General features: G+C 25.8%; 1 protein-coding gene across 1 annotated transcript in view; it reads right to left on the minus strand.

Annotated features, from left to right (window-relative positions):
• Positions 1-4,744: 4,744 nt before the first annotated feature.
• LOC111623942 (putative polypeptide N-acetylgalactosaminyltransferase 10) overlaps positions 4,745-21,259 on the minus strand; it is an 87,158-nt gene continuing 70,643 nt past the window's right edge. Inside the window, exons 4-11 of the mRNA XM_023366683.1 lie at positions 18,004-18,224; positions 16,776-16,942; positions 16,377-16,565; positions 14,291-14,468; positions 13,006-13,234; positions 7,540-7,650; positions 6,706-6,849; positions 4,745-5,451 (exon numbers count right to left, since the gene is read on the minus strand). Of these exons, the coding sequence (XP_023222451.1) occupies positions 5,299-5,451; positions 6,706-6,849; positions 7,540-7,650; positions 13,006-13,234; positions 14,291-14,468; positions 16,377-16,565; positions 16,776-16,942; positions 18,004-18,224 (1,392 nt within the window). The 3' untranslated portion in view covers positions 4,745-5,298. The remainder of the gene's footprint in view (positions 5,452-6,705; positions 6,850-7,539; positions 7,651-13,005; positions 13,235-14,290; positions 14,469-16,376; positions 16,566-16,775; positions 16,943-18,003; positions 18,225-21,259) is intronic.

The raw sequence follows: 21,259 nt of genomic DNA on the forward strand, positions 1-21,259 counted from the left end.
TCAATTGTCTTCGAAACGATGATTTATAATTTCATATTACTCATTTAATTTTTTTTGTAAGAAATGAATAAATGTAAAAAAAAATCTCATGCAAATGAAAACAAATAAAAATATTATATTAAACAACTTCCTAAGAAATGAGACATTTATATTAAAATATATTCATTTTTGTAATATTTAATTCATGATTTTTATTAATCACACGCGCTTATAATTAATAATAATAATAATATTTCGACAATTATTATTAAAAAAAATTAAAGTAATTACATTAATTTTAATTAATATATTGAAATGTAAGATTTTCACGTTTTCAGATGTAAACGTGTTAAACTTTATATGAACACTTAAATATTTTGGAGATTTTGACTTACATTTTATTGTTTTTTTCTTAATTTTTTTATTAAATATAAATGATTAAAAAATATTCTTAACATTATATTTTTTTCCCTCTCAAAATATCCTTAGTTTGTTATTAATTAACTTTGTTAATATAATTATTTGTTTTGTTCATAATCCTGTTGTTTTTCCTTGTTAATTGTTTTTATTCTTAAACAAAGATCAATTCTATTAAATTATTTATATAGTCTATTAAGAATATGATTAAAAATATTTTCTTCTTTATACTGTATTTCTAATTAAATTTTCCACGTTTTAAGAATAATTTTTTGAAAATAACCTATACTTGCATAAACAAAAATAGCTGATAATTTTATTTAGCAAAATGTAAGCCGGTAAAATATTCAAATAATAAATATAGAATAATATGTATAAAACATATAAAATGCTAAATATAAATAAATGTTTTATATATAAGGAACGAATTTAACTGCAGAAGTAAATTTATTTATGATAAATATGAATAAATAACACTCAATTTAAGTGTTTTCTTTCATATTTATCATATATAGATTGAAATAAAAACATTCATATAACAGAAATTAGTTTCGATTTATTCTACTCGAAAGAAAAATATTTAAAATATATTTTTTATTAAAAAATAATGGCTTATGTTTATCAACGATATAATTATATTTTCATTTTCTAGAAGAAATGGGAAATCAAATACAGTATCTGGTGTCGGTGGCTAATATTTATTTATTTAGTTTTTTATTAAATTAGGATATTAATTAATTATGAGCACGACACTTTGATGATTAATGAAGTATTTAAAGAAAAATCTTTTATAAACAGTCAGCAACACAAAATCATTAATTGATTTATAGAATAATCATCCACGTAAACAAAAATTGCTATACCAGATTTTGTTTCTGTTGAAGTAATTACACCTTAATTATCAGCATATAAAAATATTTTTGTATTGCTTTACATTAAAACATTTTAAATTTAATTAGTGAATATAATTAAAAGAATATCAGAAACAAAAAAAAATAAAATAAAAGGTAATTGTAAATAGAAATGTTATTCGAGCAGAAAATTAGAAGAATTACTGTAAGATATTTCTGGAGGAATTTTTTTGAGAAAATATAAACGGCTCTTATAAGCTTTCTGGAACAATAAATTGATTTTTTTTTTAATTTAAACAATAATTCGTTCTTGTATTTAAAATATAATAATAAAAATACTTAAAATTGAAAGCATTTTTCTATTAATATGTTGCATATTTTTTTTAATAATGCAGAATTCTTATAAATAAATAACGATTTCAAATATTTTCAGCCTTCTTAATTATTTTCACTGCTTCAGGCTATTTTGTAAATGCTAGAAGTTTACTTTTGCAAAACATTTAAATTGCAACAGTTTAATTAATGATTGATTTTTACAACATTCTTATCAGTTTTAATGTTTAGTAAGATCGAATTCATTTAATAATGTTGTTGAGAATGCTGAATAGTTGAACAAATGTTTTTTATATATATTTATTTATTTTTTTAATAAAAATCTTAAATAATTCTGAAAATTGAAAGAAAGAAAAAAAAGATACTGAGAAAACATTCTTAAAAATTAATGTTTTAATGTTTTTTTCAGAAGAAAGATGGGTGATACTTCGCTAGTGGACAGTTAAATTTGATTTTGTAACTATTCCAAACTTTCCTCATAGTTTAAATATTAATTCTCAATAAAAGAACTTCAATACTCTTCTTACGTAATGAATTTATCGAAGATATAAGCTAATTAATTTCTCATTTATTAGAATTATACATTATATAACGTCAATACGAATAATTCCTTCATATTACCGAATGTTATTTACCAAAAAGATTCTGTAAATATTTCAATTCGTATCAGAAAAGTAATGATCTATACCTAAAATTCTCCATATTCAAAGAACATTTATCTAAAAATAATTAACTTATAGTAAAACCATTATTAAAACGCTTAAATTCTAATTATTCGTGCTAAACATGATTTTAAATCATTTTTAAACTTTATTTCGAACATTGATTTGATTCAAAACTTCTAAATAATCACAAACTGAAAACAAGAATATAAAACTTTGGGTCTAAACCTTTCTTCAAGAGCTGAAGAAAGGTTTAAACCCAAAATGCATATAAAAACGACAATTCAAAGTGATTAATTTTGCCATGCTCTTCTAAACACATATCCTGTATGATAAGGACGTACAGTACATTTGTCAAGTTGTGAAGTTTAAGAAGTACAACAAATTGAATAGGACAAGAAGCTTTGAACACAAAGAATATAAAACCTAATCCAAAATAAACTAGAAAATGTTTCGAGTCTCCTAATAATTATACTGTTGTAAGTTATATTATTGATCTGTCTTCATTCTCAATTATTTCACTATTTCCCTTCATATTCATAAATAAATAAAGAAATCATTACCCTTTATTAAAATCTTTAAATTGGAAAACATTTCAATGTACTATATTCAGAATTTTACGTCAGATTCTACTCCAGATGCAAAATATCTGTCGATTTAAAATTCAAACTAATTATTAACGGTTGGAATGTTATATTCAGGTTTTATTTACATACTTTTAGGGGGAGAAAATCTGAATTATCTCTTATATAAATAGTTTAACAACAATTTTTTAATCAGAATTTTTAAAAAGTTACTGTCAAATTATTTCATACTTTTTGTCAACATGAAGTATCATTTATGTAATGTGTTTCAAGAGCATAATGTTAAGTCGCAAACTTTATTATTTGATCTCACGTCAAGAAATTTCTCTAATATTTATATAAAGATTTAATAGTATTATATATTAAAAACAAAATCTTAAATAGTCTCTTCAATTTGCTTTTTTCAACCGACTTAATTTCATCATTTAATCTCGTTTTTTAAAAGAAAACTCATTTTTTTTAAATTTGATTTATGCAACTTTTTAAATCGAAATTTAATACTTTCATCATATTTAAATTAATATTACAATTCAAAAAATGTATTAAAGATGTATTTGCTAATATTACTATGCGCTCATTCGATAATCATTTTTATAATCGCATCCACATTAATCAAGAGATCAACGAGAAGATTCTATTAGAAATTTTTTTCTTAATTTTATATATTAATGACCTATTCAAATCATCAATTTAAGCATATGCCGAAGACACAATTCTAATTATCCAAACTTTTTTTTTGATATAAAATTAATTTAATCCAAATTTCTCTCTTTTGTAATGGTCATCATATTATTTCAGATCATTTTTTGGATGTTATATTTCTTTTATCCTCTAAGAAAACATTCTTTCCTCGATTGTTCTTTTCCCCAAGAGACTATGTGGATATAGAATATCTTTCATGATCTTTCGATTAAAGCATTTACAACTTACATAACATTGTAAGTGATTTCTTAAGTTTCCCTAAACATACGATTCAATCGCTATTCTAATTTGTTTACATTCTCGCATTTAGCGCATTAGCATTAGCAAATAAAATTAGCATATATATACACAAATTTTATTAACATTTTATATAAATTTCTGCTCTTGATAAATAGTATTCCATGAGGCTTTTAATATAGATCATTACTTTGTACCTATTGTTCTCATTTGAGTCCTTTCTAAATAACTTAAACTTAAATAACAAACTTAAACAGTAATAAAACTTTGTTATAAAATATTTTGAAGTTTATCTAAATTTATAAATATTAAATATTTCGTTAAAAATATAAACAATATTCATGTCTATGTAGAGATAAGTGCTGTTTCTATATCCATTTCTGTATAGAAACAAATATACAAACAGTATATTTATATAGAAATGAATATTATGTGTGTCTTAGAAGCCTTCAATAAAGTTTATATATGTTTCAACTCGATTAAATAAATTGTTAACACCTTTTTTGTACTGTACATGTTTATTGTTTTTAAACTCGAAACCGATTTTCAAAATACTATTATATAAATTTTCTTCCAGTACAGATATGCAATTATAAGTACTATTTGCTTATAGTAGTGTACAGTTCTGTATAGTTCTTAATTACCAAGTTAAAACATTAAACTTAAAAAATTCGATGAAAAATATACTTTCCTTTCTTTTGAATTTTGATCTTCTAATTACGAAAATAATAAATTAAATTTAAATATATTTCATTCATTTTTTAATGAAATTATTTACACTTATATTTTAATTCATTAATCTTCGATACTGTGTTCAGCTATTAATAATAACATATGAAAATATGGATAATGTGTATGCTTATACAATATTCAATAGGAGAATGTAGAAAAGCCGTTCGTATAGAACCGGTGGCATGTTATAAATTATTCACGTTATATAACATGAATCAGTATACTTTAACCATAAATAAACAACACGTATTATGCACAGATTTAATTTACGTACAATCGGTTTCTTACAAAAAAAGTTGATTTTGTTTGGTTTTTTTTTATTTTTGTATCAACGCAACAATCAAAATGTTCAGAACACGATCTAAACGTTAAGAGTTGATACATTTTATTAAAATTTTTATACACATTTCTTTGAAAGTTTGTAGAAAAAATTAATTCCGAGAAATCAACATTTGTTATTAATATATTATTTACATTGAAATTTGAAATTTAAAAATATTTTAGAAATAATTTTAAACGTAAAAAATGTTTAGACCATGTTCTGAAATATAGCACCTAGCATGTGAGATAAAACATTACACACATCTACAACACATTCCAAGGAAGATTTTATGTGTATATTGTCTCTTTCTTCCTCTCGTTCTTAGTTTAGCTGGTGATTTTTTTTCCCCCAAAAGTTGATCCTGTTGAAAAAAGACTAGGCAATCGCGCAAAATTTTTTGCGGGTCTGGCACTTTTGGTCGTCGTCACCTTACACCTGTGTTGCCCGCAATTTGAATGTTAGAGTCAACGAATTATAGTTCACCAACTGGCAAGAGCACTGGCATTTACACTTTCGAACGTCCACCGTTGATTTTGGTTTTGAGGATCGCAGGGGCTCATAAACAGTTCTTTTCTCTCCGCATCACAGTCTAAACAGTTCCCTGTGATTGGATGATGAAGATGTTGAGTACCCTTTAAGAAAAGAAAAAATTAAATTAAATTAATAAAATCGTATTTATAACTGTAATTAATGGAGTTTAAATTGTATTCGTGTATAAGCTGAGAACGATACAAATCAAATTTTTCTGAAGCTGCATCTGTTTCTGGCTGATAGACAAGAAAGTAAGAAAAAACTTCTACAAAACCCAAAGATTGATTTAAAGAATCATTTTTCAGGCTTTCTAAAATGGCAATCCGTATTAGATCTTTATGGCAAAACAAAGTTTAAAATATACAGTATTCTATGGCATAAACAACAATTTATTTTCTTTCTTCGAATTAACTAATCGAAAATGGTTTGCATTTTCTTGAAAATTTATAACATATTTTTATCTTTACGATTATTCCTAAATGTTTATTAGATCTTTAAGATAACTTAACCAAAAATTACACTGGAAATTTTATCGAAATCTATAAAATCTTTTTTCTGAAGTTTTTATTGCAGAAACGATTCAGCTGAACTGATAAGCCGATTTTGATGAAATTTGGTCTTCTTTGAACGTTATTGCAAGTGTTCCAATCATTGTTAGATGAAAAAAATCCTTTTTTTTCTCGAATATCTTCTCTGGAGACTAAAATGCTGCATTATAAGATATAAAAAAAAATGTTTTTGTATGATTTACCTGAAAACCTATTGAGATTCTTCATAGTTATCGAAAAATGCTCTAAATATTTTCACAGAAAGAAGGGGGAAAACCTCTTATCGTTAACTGAATACCGAATTACTTTTAAAAAAAAGTATTGATTTTTCATTCATTTGATGCGAAATAAATATAAATTTTGTTTGTATTCTCCCGTTTTAAGTAGAAAAATATTATGAATTAGATAGTAGAAAATAGATGTCGGCCTAATCAGTATATTTCTTGTTCTGCAAGTAATTTCTAAGAATCTTCTCTCATCCGATCCATTTAGAATCTAGCTATAAATAAACTGTGTTATTTAATGTAAAATTTTATAAAGTTTTAATGATTTATAACGATAGAAGACTTTAATTTATAATAAGTATTGTTATATTCTACCCAAAAGTTAAAAAATAAAAATATATTAAACTTTTAGATTTAAAGGATTAAAAAGAAAATAAAGTGTTCTAAAATTAGTTTGATGAGTGAAGTATTGTAAAGTTAAAGATAACTTTATACCTCTGAGGGGTGCAATTCTAAGATATGATGCAATTCTTAGATATACTCAGGAGATGGAATCAAACAATGGAGACTGCTTGTTACTCACCAAGTCGTACTTCCACAGTTGATTGCCCTGCATCCCGTGACAGCTCCACAAGACAACCGAAGCATGTTTCTCAGAACTAGAGACGTCAAAACAGACATTTCGTTTAATGGGTCGTATGTCCTTGTGCCAGCTCAGCACAAATTGCTGAAATGAAACAAAATAGTTGAATTCTGAACAGAATAACCTTTTAACTATAAAACGGCGATTGATTACTTTCTCAAAACTTAAAAAAAAGTTTACTTTACAAAGAATCTGTTAACAAATAAATAAAATTGTATTATAAGTAAAAACTTCCGAAGAAACTTGAAGGAAGAAATGCTTTGTGAATATCAAATAATTTTTTAGTTGATATGCCACATAAATAGAACTATCAGAATTTTCCTTTGCATATATTCATGCAAATTTTTTGAAGATGTACTATTCTTTCTCTTTTTATACATTTTTAGTTTCTACCTTCTCGCTTACTTTAATACGTTTATGTCATATTTGAATTTCATAAAACAAATATTTATTTTTATTATTATGCTATTCAGAATATTTTCTTTTGAATATAGATTTTTGTATTTCTTTATTAAATCATTGGAAAATTTTTCCGGTTTGAATTTAAGATGGTATCAAGAGAATGAAAGGAACTGAGAGCAGGATAACTTTTCCATGCTGAGTAATCCATAAGCAAAGGAAAAATATGAATTGTATGAGTTTGGAATATATGTTTAGGTAATGCAATTCCGTGGATGTTTCTGAAGGTGATCTCTGAAATATTGATAGAATGTGCGATAGATTATGAGTGAGGTAGATTGTGAATTTAAATTAAATGGATATCATGTAGCTCACCTGTTCTCCACCCTGTTTTGGATTATCTTTAATGCATTTTTCGAGTCCGAATCGTTGATTCTGGCCACGAAATCTCGTATCGATGCACAGATCACTGGCCACATTTCTTATCTAAATAATTCAATGAAAATCGTTACAATTATAACTTATTTTAAGTACCAATAAATACGTCTAAATGCTACTCGAATAACCAGTCATTAAATTCACATTAGAGAAAAAATATTTTCAAGTTTCTAACATACAGACCATACAATATCTAACAAATTTTAAAAAAATTAATAACATGTTAAATAATATGAATAGCCATTTTTATTTAATGCTGCAAGATTGTTTCTGTATAAAATTATATTTTTTTTGATTGATTAAAAATTTAAAAAGGCACAAAAAAAATGTTTTTTATTAAGTTGAAATCATAAATTAATTTCATGAGTAAAGTTCAATCAGTAATTAGCTATGAAAGAATCTGGGGTTATTATTTAAAATAGACACACGAAATCCTTGTTAAATTAAGTATTATGACATATATTAACGCCACAATTAATTCAAACAGAAATTTATCCTATTTTATATCTTGTTTATATTATCTTGTCATCTAATACTAATATAATTTTATACAGAAGTAAAACAATAAATTAATATATTCGCTATATAATATTATTCTATTNCATAACTTTTATGGAAGACATTTTAATTTTTATTTTTTACAATTGAATTTTAAGAGTAGAGACAGGCAATGGCTTAAGTATTAATGAATAACCTTATAATTTGCAAAATTACCTTAAATAAATTGATTAAAAATACGAATCAAATTATTTCATGTGATTAAAATGTATAGAAATTAACATAAATATTAGTGAAAACTGTATTGTTTAAAGTTTAATATTTAAAAAATAAATGTAAGCTTCAGATTATCTATTGATGCCTATATCTTTAAATGCATATAACTTGAAATAAATCTGATTTTATCAGAAGATTTCATAGGCAAAGGAAAAATTTCCATTCTTCTGTATGATAAAAAGGCTTCGATAAATTTACAATATTAAATTTTGTTTTATATGTTAGTAAACTGAAATTTGTACCGAATTTCTAACAGTATGATCTGTTAGAATATTGTGCACATAAATATAGATTTCTCCTCGAAGGATTCAATTTAGAATCCTTTCGGAAAGCGAAACCTCCAGGGCATTCAATATATCTTGGATCATGGGTCTATACAGATCCGTATTTTACAATTTTATAAGGTATTGAGTATATATTCCTGATTTTATAATCTGTTTACTATTTGGTAAGTAGAGATTTTTCAAAAAATATAATTCAATGTATTACTTTGGCGTTTTTTAAAAATAGTATGACATCGTTTCTATTACTGATATTATTAAAAATAATAAAACTTTATATTTGCTTATTTAAGAAATTTATTTATTTATAATTTATCTCTCTGTCTCCACGAAAGATATAAGTTTGTAAGTCTGTATATTAAAATATTGAAATTATTTAACATATTTTTTTTTTCCAAATTAATTTATGATTAAATATTATTAGATATTTTCTTGAAATAAATTTAATTAAGCTAATGAACCGTTTTAAAAAGCCTTAACTAGATACTAATTTATTAGATTAATTTGTTAAAGAGAATACAAAGATAAAGGATCCGTAGCTAAATCTAAACCAATAATACAGTAAAACCACTCTTACTTTTAGATATAAAAGAAGTAAGCTAAGTGCCTGTAGTAAACCCGTGGGACATGACGTCGCATTTACCCTAGGGACGAAAGATGGGGAGCTAGACAAGTCGTCATGGCAACCGCTTGTCAGAGTCCAGCGTTTTGTTTACCAATATCTGCAGGAATCGCGTTACAGCCCCTGCCAATGTATCTTCACCGCATGTCTTAAATGACGTGCAGTAAGTCGATATCTGCAGGCGACTTTGCGTTTCAATCGCTATGTTGAATAATAATAATATCCAACCAAGCAAAAGAAAAAAAAAAGAGAGAGAGAATATGAAAGCATGCAGATAACAACAGTGTAATAAACTAATAATTCAAATATGTTGCAACGTATATATCTTTATTACTATAATTGCAAATGTGATTACGTATAATGTTATTCAAACCTTTAATACTATAACATTTTACATATTGACGAAAACATGTCTGTACATATATTTATAAAGACTAATAAAAATCTAACAAAAGTTAATTATAATATCACCTAATTAAGTCTAAGTTATTTAAATTTTGTAATATAATAATACATTTAACGATGCTTACAAATGATAATGTATTCATTATAAAAATTATTTACGGCTTTAAGCTTTAATTAATTATAAAATTATTATTGTTATGCCTGTAAATCCTGATTTAAATGGAAATCACTGTTATAAAATTACACATAAATATTATAATTCGATAAAATGTACAATGAAGAGGGTTTGTTTTTAAGTTTTAAATTGAATAAAAATGCAGTGTTTGTGCTAGAAAGATTCTGATTAGATATTAAAAACTGTAAAAAATTTAAGAAAAAGATACAATCACAATATAATCATTTCATTTTTAGAAATGAAAGTATGTTTTTCACATACTGAGTTATATTCAATGCATTACAAACACGAATTTGATTGAAATGATTTTGTATCCATTTCATATTACCAAGGTATAAATTCTATTGTTTTATTTTTCATTTCAATGTTTAAAACATTTTTCAAAGTAAAGCAAAACTCATTTTTGATACAAAAAAAAAAACTACTTTCTTTCTAAAATAAATTTTATATCTATCGACGAGTATTAACTTTCTATCGTGAGACATCTGTAAAATTAAGTTTCTTTTAACAATTTGGTGCATAGGCATTCATTTTTTTAATATTTAAAACAATGTTTTTTTATTTTCAAAATTCTGTCGTAAAGAAATTGCTTCATCTAGAATTTCTGTGTTAAAAAATTTTAGACTTTAAGATTCACAAGAAGAAAGCTTTTATATTTGGTCACATTCCCTGGTAATAAAATTGATGTTTCAGCAAAGTTAAAATAAATAACGTTGTTAGAATTTAGAAATGATCGATTTAAAGTTTGGAGAAATGAAATTCTGACGTTTTACCTCTGGCTGAAACTTCAACGTGACTTTTAAAATAGATTGTTCATTAATAAAAGATTATAATTAAAGCAGATATTTGATAAAATTATATTTTAATGTAATAATTTGATGGACGAATCGAGTTTAGTATTAAAATGTGAATAATGGACACTTTTCAATTTTGTCAAGGATTAATTTATTACGACTGAAAGATCAGAAATAAATTTCCTTGAGATTAGATATGCTCAGGTTGATGCTTCATTTCTCACTGACATTGCTTATAATCTGAATATGTTAAATCTTCAGCACTTGGGAAAAGACAAACTAATCCTAGTTATCATATAAAAGACATCTTCATTTCCGAGAAATCTTTTCCTGTTTCATAGGAACGTAGCAGATTTATAATATTAGCTAAGGAAGAAGATTCTTTGATGATTACTTCAATAAGCTAAGGAGAAACAAAAACATCAAAGAATTTTTATCAGATATTATGAAATGATTTTAGTCGTTAGCTTGCAGTAGAAAAATTGATTATCTAAATAAATTTTCGCACGAATTACTAAATTTAATTAAAACAAATCTTCTTTGTAAATTTTCAAGAACTTCAAGATTTATATTTCCTACACATAAAACTGAAAAAAAAATTTATATTTCTGAAAAATTATTTTAAAGTATTTTCTGTATTCAAATACTATAAATAATGATTCTTGAATTCCAATAAAATATGATTTCCTTGTTGAATAATATTTACTACATCAATCATCTCATTTTTATCGTATTTACTACAATGTAATTTACATATCAACATATTTTAAATAAGCATTTCAACAAATCTACATTAATAAATAAACATTCCCAAGTTGAATCGTCCAAAATTTTAGCTTTGGTTATTAGTACATGTTTAAAAATACGAAATATTTTATTCGAGGAAACTGTTAAACTGTATAAAACAAATATTTGTTCAAACTCATTGTTTGTTCTTTTGTTTCGTGTATAACACGCACGCACATTTATATATTGACAATCATTAAATTCCTACAACTTATTATTTAAAGATGGAATTTCAGAAAAATGTTCTTTCTTTTCTAAATTCTCTCGCATCATAGCAGCCAGTCAGTTCTTGGTATCGAGCCATGGCAATAAACGCATTCTTAAGCACGTTTCCACCAAGACAATAACACGCTTGCAGAACTGGACAAAATGGTGAAAATACGCCTTAGGTATAGAAAATGTAATGCATTGTATTGTCCCGTTTTTAGTATTTCTGACAGCAGATAAGAATTTTGAACAGCTGATGTAAAATAAGTTCATCGTATCGACAAATATTACGTTTAAAACTTTTTGTTTTATATTTAAAAAATAAATATATATATTTATATATATTTTGCTAACTATTATCTATAAAACTGTACAAATGACAAATGATATATTAAACATATAAACTAGAACTAAAGTTTCTTAATATTTATTCTATTTAACGTAAGAAATTTCGCTGTATCTCTACTAAACGTTAGCATAGAATACATTAATGGATTAATATTCACTAAAGTTTTATTATCCTTTATTACACACACATAAGAGTATTAAAGTGAATCGTTGTACTACCAATAAATCAACAGGTAATACAACACGATTTGCATATTATGTACGTTATCCTATATATATTGTATATATTGTTTATTGTTAGATCTGATTCATATAGTTTGTATGTTAGCACATGGTATTGGAATTAGTTACTACAATAAATTATTAATCTTGGAATTTATAATATTAACTAGCGTAAATGATGATAATAAATCGATTTTCAACATAACGACGATAAAATACAAGAGACATCACGTTAATAAGTCGACGAAAGGAAGAAGAATTACGATCAAAAATTAATAATATATTTTATAATTATAGTTGCAAAAAAACAGACATAAAAAAAGTTAATATTAAAGTAAAGAAACTACTTCCTGAAATTCAATTTAGAAGAAATTTCTGATAACTTTGGACAAATCACTTGGTATAACATTTCGAAAGTTTCCAGAAAGATAAATTGGAGAGCAACAAATCATTTTTTAATAACAAAAGCTAAAGTGAGATAGATTTAAAAATACAAGCCGAAATAAAATTTAAAATTCCTTTTGCTCAATAATTTATTTTTATTTTAAAAAATTGCTGCGTTATTATAANATTAGCTTTGAATTTTATATTAATATGTTGAGAACTTTGAAAAATTCACCGTAATTGCTGATTAATGACGTAAATTTAAAATTGAAAATTGCATCAAGTTAGTCGAAAGTATAATCAATGTGGCAAAGATTATAGAAGCAATCTCCATAATTCATTTTTATAATGTAAAAAAATGCTTTCTAAATTGTTTTAAAAGTAAAAAGAAAAAAAACTACTCACTCTTCCAACAAAATCCCCTATACCAGGATTAGGAAAAGGAGCAAATTTTCGATAAATGTGTCCTATTCTAGAACAAGGTGCATCAACCATTTGGCCACCACATTGCCAAATTTTGAAAGATAATTCGTACTGTTCTCCACCCCAGACATCTAGTCCTTCGTCATATCCTCCTAATTCCCAAAAGAACTTTCTGTCAATGGCAAATAGTCCACCCGCCATCACAGGACTCCTGAAAGAAAGTAAAACCTTGTCAATATCAAACTTTATTTTAGAAATAAACTAGTTTTCTAGCAAGAAGTGTTGAAACCCGCAAGTCCTTTTTTCTTCAAGTGACAGAACTAAGTTGAGAATCGACCCAACCTGACACACTCGAATAGTTTCGAAACCACTCATTGTTTTGTTTTTATCATGGAAGCTTGTCAGATAAATAGATGTGTGAAAATTTTCTCAAACTTTGAAAGTCAATATTTATCGATTTTTTCATTAAATTACAAAAAGTAAATAAATAAAATAAGATAGGTTTAGACCTAATTATTAAACATAAGATTTTATACGTGTCTGCAATTAGCACTGTCGAGATCAATGTATGCATTAATCATATATTTACAACTTTTAAAATTTAAAACTTAATTAAATTTGTTCTCATGAACTTTAAAAATGGGTTAATTATGGAAATGAGAAGTACATATTTTACAATTTGCAATGGAAATTTAAAATTACTATTCAATTCTGCGGTAATGATTATATAAACAAATAGTTTCTAGCGATTCTATAAATAAAGATGCGGATAATATATCCTAAACTGTCTGCCATTGACATCTTCATTAAGAAAATGCCAGGAACACGTGCACGGACTATTTACGATTACGATATCTTGTTTCCATGGATACCTCATCCCTGTTCTAACTATTATAGTTAGCTCTATCTGTTTACTGAGAACTTGTTCACCGCTGTTGACATTACATGGTTCAGTTGATTGGACATCGAGAGGGTGTGGTCAACTCGTGCTCTCCTCAATCCATGCCACTCATGCTTCATCTGGAACTAGTCTGATACTTCTTCTACCGAGCATTATCATTTTTCCATCAGGATCGTTAACGTCTTCAGACCGAATCATTAGAGGAATCAGATAATTTATCTTTCCGAATTTTGATATTCGGTTAACTAGTAAACACCGACAAAAGCAATAAAAGAATATACAGAATAAAAAAAATATCAGATTCAATCTGTATTTTGTAACCTTTAACCCATCAAATAAGTTAAATAAAGTTATCAAAAAAGTTACTTGAATGGTTCAGTTGGCTGCTGTAAATCTTCGGGCAACAACGGCAGACGTTTATAGTACAATTCCCAATCGAAAGAACCTCTTGCACCTTCGTCCTGTGCCCTGTAGGCGAATGTGTCGAAATCTATGACGTCAATAAAGGGACAAACTACTGTCTTTCTATCCAGTGCAATCGGTTCTGAAAGAGAAACGAAATGTATCGGTGTAGCAATTTATTTCCACATGAAAGTATCATCTTTCTAAACATATCTTATCTGAAGAGTTATTCTTAGACTACATATCGAAATTGCACGACATGAATCACTAATGTTTTTTTTCTCTTTCTTATTTAAAAATATATATTATATAGGTTTATATATGTATACATGTTCCCACGAAAATTTAATTATCTTACTGTTTACAATAAACAATTAAATTTATATAAGCTTTCTAATAAGTAAAAGATAAATATTGTATTAGTTATATTCAAAACGAAAGCTTCATTAAATTCTATCCAATCTCTAACAAATATTCTTTTAAAATGAAAATAAACAAGAAGACAGGTTTAATACCAAGGACAGAAAATTTTCATTTTTATCTAAATATATTTGTATAACAAAGAATGGAGTTGAATGAAGAGCAAACAAAGTACTCAAGCAACATTAAAAATTCGTTTCATACATTTTACGAGACAGAAGTGTATTTTTAGCCAAAAGTTGGTTGTATATCTTCAATAAGCTCACTCAATTCTTATTAGATTCACATGCCTCGAGAGACATTATCTTTACTGTGCGTATGTTAGCATTAAAGTAACGAAATGTAAATACTGTTAGTACTTCTCTCGGCTACCATTCAACGGTTTTCCCTTCACCATGCAAGTAGCTACAGAGTTTATTCTTTAATACTACATCGAGGCATTCCTACATAGCCAAAAGACATTTTGGTAAACAGCAAGCTCTCTGTGCTGGATATATAGAAGACAAGCAAATTTAGTACACTCCTGGGATATCTAAAAGAAGCCTGCGGTGTTTTGGAGAATTTTAGATGAGCAGCTATACATGTGAGGTCACTCAAAAAAGACTTTTGTAAGGAACTTCCGCCCTATTGAAGTTTTTCTTGGCATTAACAAAACCGATGTACATTTATATATATAAAAAAATTCTTTCTTTTTCTCTCTTTGCCATAAAATAAAATCTCTTGATGTATCATTTATTATTAATAATTCTTCAATTTTAAAACACTAGTTAATATTTTAATTTGTAAAAAATTTAAACTTCACAAATTTTTTATTTCCGTTTCCCACTCTAAACATTTCAATTTTTAAAGACAATTGCTTTTATAAAGTATCAGAAAAATTGACTAAATTTTAAGTGTAAACATTAATTTAAATGCTGTAAAAATATATAAAAATTGCAAAATATATTTTTATACGAAGAAAAATCGATTTTGTTACTCTTAAGATGCAAAACGCATTTGAATATTTGAATACTTAATATAAACAACATACAGCACTTATATATTCCAGTCACTCAATTTAGACAATTTAAATTAAAGATTTAACTTTATAAAACAATTTTTATAAAGTTATTTCCTGTATTAATTTTTCTTTATTTTATAATCTTTTTTTTTTTCTTTCTTTTTGAATCAATAAAAGAATCTTGTAGAAGAAGAATGCAGCTTTTATCGATTTTAAAGGAAATTCAGAAAAAACAAAAAAACAATTACAGACTTAAAAGTAATAACCAACTTTCAATTTACAACACATATCTGGATTCGATATTCTATATTAAAATCGAATTCCTCCACAACACGAAGAAGAAAGGAGAATATTTATATTCTTAAATAAAGATTTTCGTTCGTATGAAAAAAAAATAATAATAATAAAAATTAGTGTTTAAATTAACATAAACTAATGAATTTTTGTTTTAGAAAGTAATTCAATATTTCCTGAAAATTATCATCATCAGAAAATCAAAGCAGAATTTAATTAGCTTATTATACTTAGATACATTTTGTTGAAAAGCAAGCGAAGTTTGTATGGTAAATTAAGATTTATTAAATAATTAAATGCGAATCAATATAAGTTTAGTGAAGAAAAATAATTTACCGAGAAGAGGAGGCAGCCAGTTGACATTAGCTTCTGTATGAGAATCCAAAAAAATGATAACATCACCAGTTGTAGCTTTGGCACCCAAAAGGCGGGCACGAATCAGTCCTTCTCTTTTATTAGCCCTGAGAATCCGGACGTTTTTGAAATGTTTCCTTACATAGTCATTTAAAGGCTTCTTTAACTTTTCTGTAGAAAACAAGAAGAATAATATAATGGAAATAGTTCACAGACTGTTCTGGTAATCATTATCGCTAATGATGGAAACCTAATTAGACACTACGCTCTCGTCCCCACTTCGGTTTAAACATTGTAATCTTACACTCCAATTTGCTTGGCATATCGAATATAAAAGTGGTGACAGAACATATTCAAGTTTTATTACATATTCATATCTACCTTTAGTGCTAAAATCGTCCACTAAGATGACTTCTTTAAGCAGTTCTGGAGGGGCACGATTAAGAACGCTCGTAACAGTTCTTAAAAGGGTGCTCCAGTGCTCGTTATGGAAAGGAACCACTACGCTGGCAACTGGCAATTTTTTTTCGTACATTTTGGTCTTGCATCTGCAAAAAAAAATATTAGATTAATCGAGAAAAAATAATTAGGGGCAAAAAAAACAGAAATCTTAACTCGAGTATCGCTTTTTATACACTAAAAAAGTATCGCGTATAAAATTAGGTAAATTAAATATCTTAACGTTTTTTTTTGTTAAGTAAATAGAATATTAAAATTTGTTTTAATTCCAGTTGTAATTTTTATAAACCGTGATAATTCTCTACTTATTAAATTTAATATAGCCTAATTTACTTAATTTCTTAGTTACCATATTTATTCTTCACAAAAGTCGTTTCTTTCATATACTAACCACGGCAATTAAGATTTTTCATGAATTATAAGCACAATTCTAAATTTCCTTATCTTTATTATTTCTGCTTAACGTCATTTGCCCTTATCAGAACAGATCATAGATTTAATTTGACGACCGCACAAGCTTGAAAGAAACGAGCAAATACTTAATGCTTTATACTTTATTATTAAAGTAATTCGCAATTAAAATATTAAATATTTTGCATTATAATTTTCTCTATTGTTTGCATTTAAACATGTGGCTAACTTATTTTATAATCGATGGTAAATATGTATGTTAATTTATACAATTTTGATAAATTCTAATTAGTAGATATTCATAATAATTGATTGTACAGAGATAATAGCTAGATTATTTTATTACGATAATTATAATGACAAATGATGGGCGTGCATATTGTAAAGCAAATGTTCTGGATGACTCGTACTATCTTTTTCTTATATATACATATATATTCTGTAAATGAATGATCAATTTATGTTGGTTATATTATCATTTTAATTTGAAATTTGGCATTGAGCCAGAACGAAGGTAGAAAATCGAAATTTTAACAACTAAATTTTCACATTCTTTCGGAATTTTTGTAAATTTACAGAAAAGAAACCATTTTAAAACGAATGCGTGTGCTGAGCGGAAATTTAACTAAGAGCTTACAGAGCCAGAGGGGAATGCTTTTACCTTCGATCTGGATTAACAAAGAAATAAGAAAAGGGCCAATTTCCAACATGTTATCACGAGACACGACTTGCTACTCACCCAGAATGTCTAATGTCCGATAAAGATCTATTTAAGGCGATGTAGTCGCTGACCAAGGCATTAAATCCGTTCACTTTGTACAGTTCATCCTTCAGTTTCTCTTTTCCGGGTGGAAGATAGAAAGCAGCTCCATGTTCTCCAGGACCTTGTCGCTTACTCTCTTCTGCGATTAAGCTGTAATTGTGCCAATCTTTCTTCGTCTTATCAGAACCTTCTGCGTCCTAGAAAGGAAAAGGACCATTCTTTATTAGATAAGAATCTTAATCTTCACATCTTGACGTCGGTATTCTTGTCGTGTTCACATAGAAAATAAATTTATCAGATCAACGAAAATAATATCTTCTATTTCTTTTCATTGGAATCAATTTTCCGAAAAATAGAATCTACTCTATCAAATTCATACTTCAAAAATGTGAAATTAAACAAAAATTTATTTCAAGATTTTTATGTTTCTTCTTAAAAAATCGATTATTTGAGGTTACAATAAATATTTCATATAAGTTATTTAATAAATAAAAATTACTTATAGTTTATTTCCTACTTAAAAGCTTTTCAACGGAGATTTAAAAAAGGAAAATACGGAAAATGCACTCAATAATACAAAGCAAAGAATTAAGTTGGATTAAATATTGAATGAAAATAATTTTTAACGTACAAAAATCAAATATTTAATTAAATTTTTATTCCGAAAACAAAGTTAATCCTACTAGACAATTCCATTCTTGAGAATTTTATTTAATTCTATAAAGAACTCTATTGCTGAGTAGTCCTATTTACCATTTTAATATCTTTATATCTTTAATAAGTTGCATCAAAACCAAAACGGAAAGTGATAAATTCAACTGTCTACTTTGAAATTCAACTCTCTCCTTTAAATAAATATGAGTAAAAAGTTTTGAAAAAGTCATTAATAGCTCGGAATTGCAAAGAAAAAATATAGTTTTATTGAACTGTAGTTTATTCAAAATGACAAATATTGATATATTTTTTTAAAATAGAAATTCAAATAATGATTCAATAATGTAAAATATTTCAAATAGATAAAAGAAAGAAATATCAACTTACAATATCAAATTACGCAATATTTTCTTTAAACCAATTCTTTTATTCTGACTTATACAGTTAATAGCAAATAGTAATTATACTATTTTAGATAGAAATTTCTACTATTTTTTCCTTACATTTTTACTTTTTTAATAGAATTTAGAAGAAAGAAATCCATTTATTTGATGGCAGTTGGAAATGTTTGCTGTCAATAGTAAAAAGGAGGAAAAAAGCGAGATAATTTGCATGAAAGTGATCCTATTCAGCTGCTTTAACAACTCAAAAAACACAATTAGTCTGATAACTTCTTAATACAGTACTTTTCGCTGATAATTGGAAGTAAATGGACATTTTCCTTTCTAAATAATTGAATTAAATGGAATCTGATGCTTTTAAACTCAACAAAAATAGTCAAACATCTGTATCATTATAAAAATTTTACAAATTAATCCCTCATAAATAGTAATGTTATAACCTTATAAAAATAAAGAAAATCTATAAAAATAAAATTTTTACTTCATATTAAAATAAATAAAATGTTATAGAAGCATTACTTAAAATTATTTCTAAATATTTACTCTTTTAATATATGAACATCATTATATATATATTTTTAATAGTTTAAAACATTATTTTTATTTATTTCAGAAATATATTCGTATAAAAATTATTAAATTGTATAAATTGCATGTTATTTTATATAATAAATTAGCATTTTTTATCAACAGTTTACAATATATATACTTCTTTATACTGTATGTGCATAAGCTTACCGATAAAGTTTTATTGCTAGTTTATATTCTTCTATGAAAATGTAGATATTTATGATATAGATTTACTGTAGTTCACACTATCAGTGATATCCAAACGAGGAATATTTTCATGCTAAAGATCTAATGAATAATTTCATTAGATATGCACATATAATTGGTGATGTATATCATTCTGTTAAAGAATGTTTAGCACGTGTTATTACTATCCTTAATACTATAGTCATATGCATAAGTAATAGGGAAAACAGTAAAAATAGTTTAAATTAAAATATTTATCAAGCGTAAATTATCCAGGGAGTGATGAATCATCATCATAACACGTAAAGTCTATTTAACGTGCTTCCGGTGAGATTTAAATGCTAAATTATAAAATATAGAATATAAACTATTAATTTTATAGGGAAGAAAAAAAACCCTTTAAATTTGTTCTTTTTAGCTTAAAATAATGCATTTATTTAATATGTTTTGGTCATTACGTCTCATCACTATGAATGGTAACGATCAGTACTTAACAAAGTGATATAGAACCGTTCAATAAAGCTCTTATAATTCGAATATTAAGCTACGAAATTTTAAATTACTTTACAGATAATTATCTACGTATGGTGCGCGATAATGCATCCAATCTGAAGAAAATCTTATCAGTTAACACGAAAAATATTGCTCTATAGCCGATATTTTCCTTTTATTTGTTACGAGTAAAAATTCTGGATGAAGGTTATCGATGTTTCTCTTTCTCAGATTTTTCACCAAATGAATTTTTCACGGCGAAAAAAAAATAAATAAAAAAGAAGAAAAAATTCTCGGAAATCAAGGAAATATTTTTTGACACGTTTCAATATTTCGATTATCCGCTTTATTATATAATTTAATGTTTTTAAATTTTTTAAAATAAAAATAATGTATGTCAGAAAGAGCAAATGATGGAGTAGAATTGTGATTAAAATAGCGTGTTCTATACAGTTTGANTTTCATGAGTAAAGTTCAATCAGTAATTAGCTATGAAAGAATCTGGGGTTATTATTTAAAATAGACACACGAAATCCTTGTTAAATTAAGTATTATGACATATATTAACGCCACAATTAATTCAAACAGAAATTTATCCTATTTTATATCTTGTTTATATTATCTTGTCATCTAATACTAATATAATTTTATACAGAAGTAAAACAATAAATTAATATATTCGCTATATAATATTATTCTATTATTCTATGTATGAGTTTTATTCAAATTATTTATAAATTTTTAATATAATTCAAAAATTTGATTATGTTTTGGAGAAAGTTTTCAATTTATATAAACTTGAAAACAATGAATTATTAAATTGAAAATAAATATTAAAAAATAATTTATTATTTCTAAGTTTACAATGCTTCCAATCCTGTGTTAGCAGTTATCTCAAGATATCCAAACTTTACAGAATAAAAAAAAAA

Source organism: Centruroides sculpturatus, unplaced genomic scaffold, assembly GCF_000671375.1.
Source record: "Centruroides sculpturatus isolate CEXI.00-Female unplaced genomic scaffold, Cexi_2.0 scaffold455, whole genome shotgun sequence".
NCBI lineage: Eukaryota > Metazoa > Arthropoda > Arachnida > Scorpiones > Buthidae > Centruroides > Centruroides sculpturatus.